Source organism: Lactuca saligna, chromosome 3 (genome assembly GCF_052625555.1).
Source record: "Lactuca saligna cultivar CGN05327 chromosome 3, ASM5262555v1, whole genome shotgun sequence".
Lineage (NCBI taxonomy): Eukaryota > Viridiplantae > Streptophyta > Magnoliopsida > Asterales > Asteraceae > Lactuca > Lactuca saligna.
Genome location: NC_136419.1, coordinates 74451834 through 74455631, shown reverse-complemented (window position 1 = coordinate 74455631; position 3798 = coordinate 74451834). Strand labels below are relative to the sequence as shown.

Below are 3798 nucleotides of genomic sequence, written 5' to 3'. Positions count from 1 at the left end.
ACTTACTTTATCAATTTTCGTTAAGGTTATTCAGATATGAATTTCCATTGATTTGGATTAAACAAGCTCACGTTGTAAACAACAAAGACGTGGCCACATGAAATGGCAAATCGCAGATGAACAAAATCATGCCGACACTGACTTCACAAATTGACTCTTATGACTTATCCACAACAGATTACAGGTTTAGCACATATACGGATAGACCTAATTTCTTGTTTTCAGAACTTATTAAAAAGCATCAAAGCCGACTTATTTGAGACGTGTCCATCTTTTGATTGAACAGCTTTTAAAGTGGTTTAGTCATCACTTACCACGTGTGGTTCTCTCACATGCCATGCATCTTCATTTCACCACGTATACCATCTTTTCATCATCTCACTTTCTTCTATATAAAGCCCCCCAAATCTCACCCAAAAAGCACAAGAAAATCACAAACCAAGTGTTCAATTCAACGTTTTCAAGTTTCTTCTAAATATCATCGAGTGAAAAAATGGCACAATACGGAGGAGATCAGAAATACGGAAGAGAAGGTCGCCACACCGATGAGTATGGCAACCCTATTCGGAAAACTGACGAGTACGGAAACCCAATTCACTCCACCACCGAAGGAACCATGGGTGATTATGGAATCACTGGTCATCAGGGTGTAGGTCACACCACCGGACAGGGTCTAGGTCACACCACCGGAGGTACAGGAACCGATTACAAAACTAGCGGCGGTTATGGTGCCACCGGCCACCAGGGGCTGGGTACCAATATAGGTCATGCTACCGGTGGTTTAGGAAGTGACTATGGTACCACCGGCCATCAGGGTTTGGGTATGGGAACTGATTACAAAACCAGCGGTACTGGTGGTCATGGCACCACCGGTCATCATGGCATAGGAACTGACGTAGGCCATAGGACTGGGGGAACTGGAGGTCATTATGGAACCGGTGGAGCTACTGAATCCTATCAAAACCAACCTAGCGCCACCCCTTTTGCAGGCGGCGGCATTGGCACGGGAACTGGGGCAGGCTACGAGGGACTTGGAGTCGCCGGTCACAAGCAACCTAGTGCCACCCCTTTCGCCGACACGGTCACCGGCACCGGTACTGGGACAGGCTACGATCGACACAGAGAAGAAGGTCATGAGAAGAAAGGGGTGATGGAAAAGATTAAGGAAAAGCTTCCTGGTGTACATAGCACCGACGAGCATCAAAGGGTTTCCACCACAACAGCAGGCGGCGTTGGTGGTGGTGGTTATGGGGAAGGAGGCGAAACCCATGAAAAGAAAGGGGTGATGGAGAAGATCAAAGAGAAGCTTCCTGGACATCATTAGATCGTATGAGATCTATGTGATGATGGGTATATATATACAGAATAATAAGATGACAGAGAATAATAATCCGGTATTACTGTCGTTTGTCATGTATGTTGTTGATGGGTAGCAAGAAGAGGCGGGATTGAGCGTTGTATTGTGTGTTATCTGAATCTCGCATGTAATTTGGTTTATTTATATTGTGTTTATGGAAAATACTTTGCTTATTGTTAATTACTTAGCTTCCTGTCTTCCAGTTATAAGTACCTTTCCCAGAGGATGTACGTTTTGTCGTTATACCTCAGTTCCTACTGGAAGTCTGAACCTCTTCAGGAGATGTACTTAACTTATTTTCTGTAAAAGTTCTTATTAAATACATAGCGACATGTCCTTTGCATATTATAGGAACTTGTTCAATTTTTTGGCTGAATTTTATCAACATGTATAGATTTGTATTCTCAACTAATCGAACATTCGAAAAACTTTTAAATGAAATACGAACATATTCAAATAAAATGGCAACAATCTGATAAAGTCAATTCAGAACATTCAAAGTCATAATGTTAAATATTAAATATGTGTTACAATTTTGAAACATATTCGAACAACATAATCACTATTACACGTCAGCTAAGTTTTCTAGAAATTTGTTTGGATCGGGTGGCGGTGATTAGTAGTTAGGAGATTGTGATGAAAGAGTTGTGCTTGTTTATCCGATACTTGTTTAACTGATGCATTAAACTTGTCATATAAATATTTTATTAAAAACTAGAAATTATTCCATCCCCACTAGACCCCGTGCCAATGACTTATTCTACTCCTACGACTACATGTCATCTGAAAAGCTTATATATGTCTGTCTACAAAACTCATCGGTATAAATCTTGTCGATAGAAGAAAAAAATGTCGAGATAGATGTCATCGGGATAGGCCTGAAGAAAAAAATGTCGAGATAGATGTCATCGGGATAGGCCTCTTATGGACAAGTCATCGACAATCGACAAACGGTCGTCGGAATGATTTTCGAAAGAAAAAAATTCATTATATATTTTTACAGGACTGTATAAAAGCAATCTATGCCGACGACAAGCTGTCGGCACATGTGCCTATTCTGATGACAAATCGTCGAGAAAAGTGGGTAACTGTCGTTTCCCTTTAAGTTATAGCGACGACTTGTCGTCGGTATAATCTATTTTTTTTATATTTTTCACAGATTTTATTATATATATCAAATTATGTTTTTGAAAACAAATATATATATATATATATATATATATATATATATATATATATATATATATATATATATATATAATGTCAAACACTAAATAAACATACAAACCTTCATAATTCAAAATCATGATCTACTAAATAAACATACAAACCTTCATAGTTCAAAATCATGATATACTACATACCAAAATAATAATAAAATATTAAAAACAAAATCTTTAACAAAAATTGTTTCAATCACTACAATCTTCTCCCATCTCCTCGGTCTTGTTGTTAGGCGTGTCAGACCCAACAAATAATAGGGGTACAATAGACTCCAAATACACTGCTTTAATGTACTAAAAAGTAGTACAAGGCAAGCAGGGTCGAACCACAGAGACACGAGACAAAAGTCTATACCTTTTTGCACAAGGTACTTTGGTCACAAAGGGGGGTTTGTTTGCAAAAGTAAATAACTAAATAACAATCTACTTTAAAAGCATGCACAAAATGAAATAGATTTGTAAACAAATTGATTGAATGGTTCTAGTTCTAGTTCTCAATGTTGTTGTTCAACTTGATTATGACTTGATGTAATTCTAGATTGCTATTCTATGTTGGTACTGAAAGATATTAACACGCTCTAATAACTCTCGCTTGCCAAATTATCTAACCAAAACACGCTCTTTGATTAGACCTAGCTTTACTAATTCAACCTAAACACGCTCTTAGATTGTATTGAAAAACCGCATTAAGTTTTGTACAAGCTTCCCAACAATGTTCATTTCTTCTCATACGCTCGGAAGTGTGAAAACATGTGATATATGTTTTACAATAAGAAAACTTATTGCTTGTTACCAATTATTAACTCAATAGAACGATTAGGTGCCCTAAAAGTTAATTAACTGCACAAAAATTCAATTCATGAAAGTGGCCAATCAAACACAAATCAAATTCAAGGATTCTAGTTTAAACAAAAACATAATCACTAGAATAGAATCACAAATCAAACATCAAATCATATGCTTCAAGTCAAGCAATCAACATGTTTTGAACAAGAACTAGAAACTAGGGTTTCTTAGCCACACATGGCTAAGAACAAATCAAACAAGAATAAGATGGAATTGGAATGTTTAATCCTTACAAAAGTGAAATCCAAATGTTTGCAATGATTAAGTCTTCTCAAAAGCTCCAAGAATTCTCCCAAAATTGGCCTAGATCGCCAATAACTGCTCCCAAAACTGTTCTCCCCTTCAAAATGACGTCTCCTGCTCTTTTATTAA

At 37.3% G+C, this 3798-nt stretch overlaps 1 protein-coding gene across 1 annotated transcript; it reads left to right on the top strand.

The window, feature by feature from the left end:
• The first annotated feature begins 408 nt into the window (after positions 1-408).
• On the top strand, positions 409-1537 carry LOC145036881 (uncharacterized). The gene has a single exon (XM_078985412.1). The coding sequence runs from the start codon at positions 494-496 to the stop codon at positions 1322-1324; it is 831 nt and encodes a 276-aa protein (XP_078841538.1). The 5' UTR covers positions 409-493; the 3' UTR covers positions 1325-1537.
• The last annotated feature ends 2261 nt before the right edge of the window (positions 1538-3798 follow it).

What these genes read in the sequence shown, in the direction of transcription:
- LOC145036881 (XM_078985412.1), top strand. Translation starts at nt 494, where the DNA reads ATGGCACAATACGGAGGAGATCAGAAATACGGAAGAGAAGGTCGCCAC.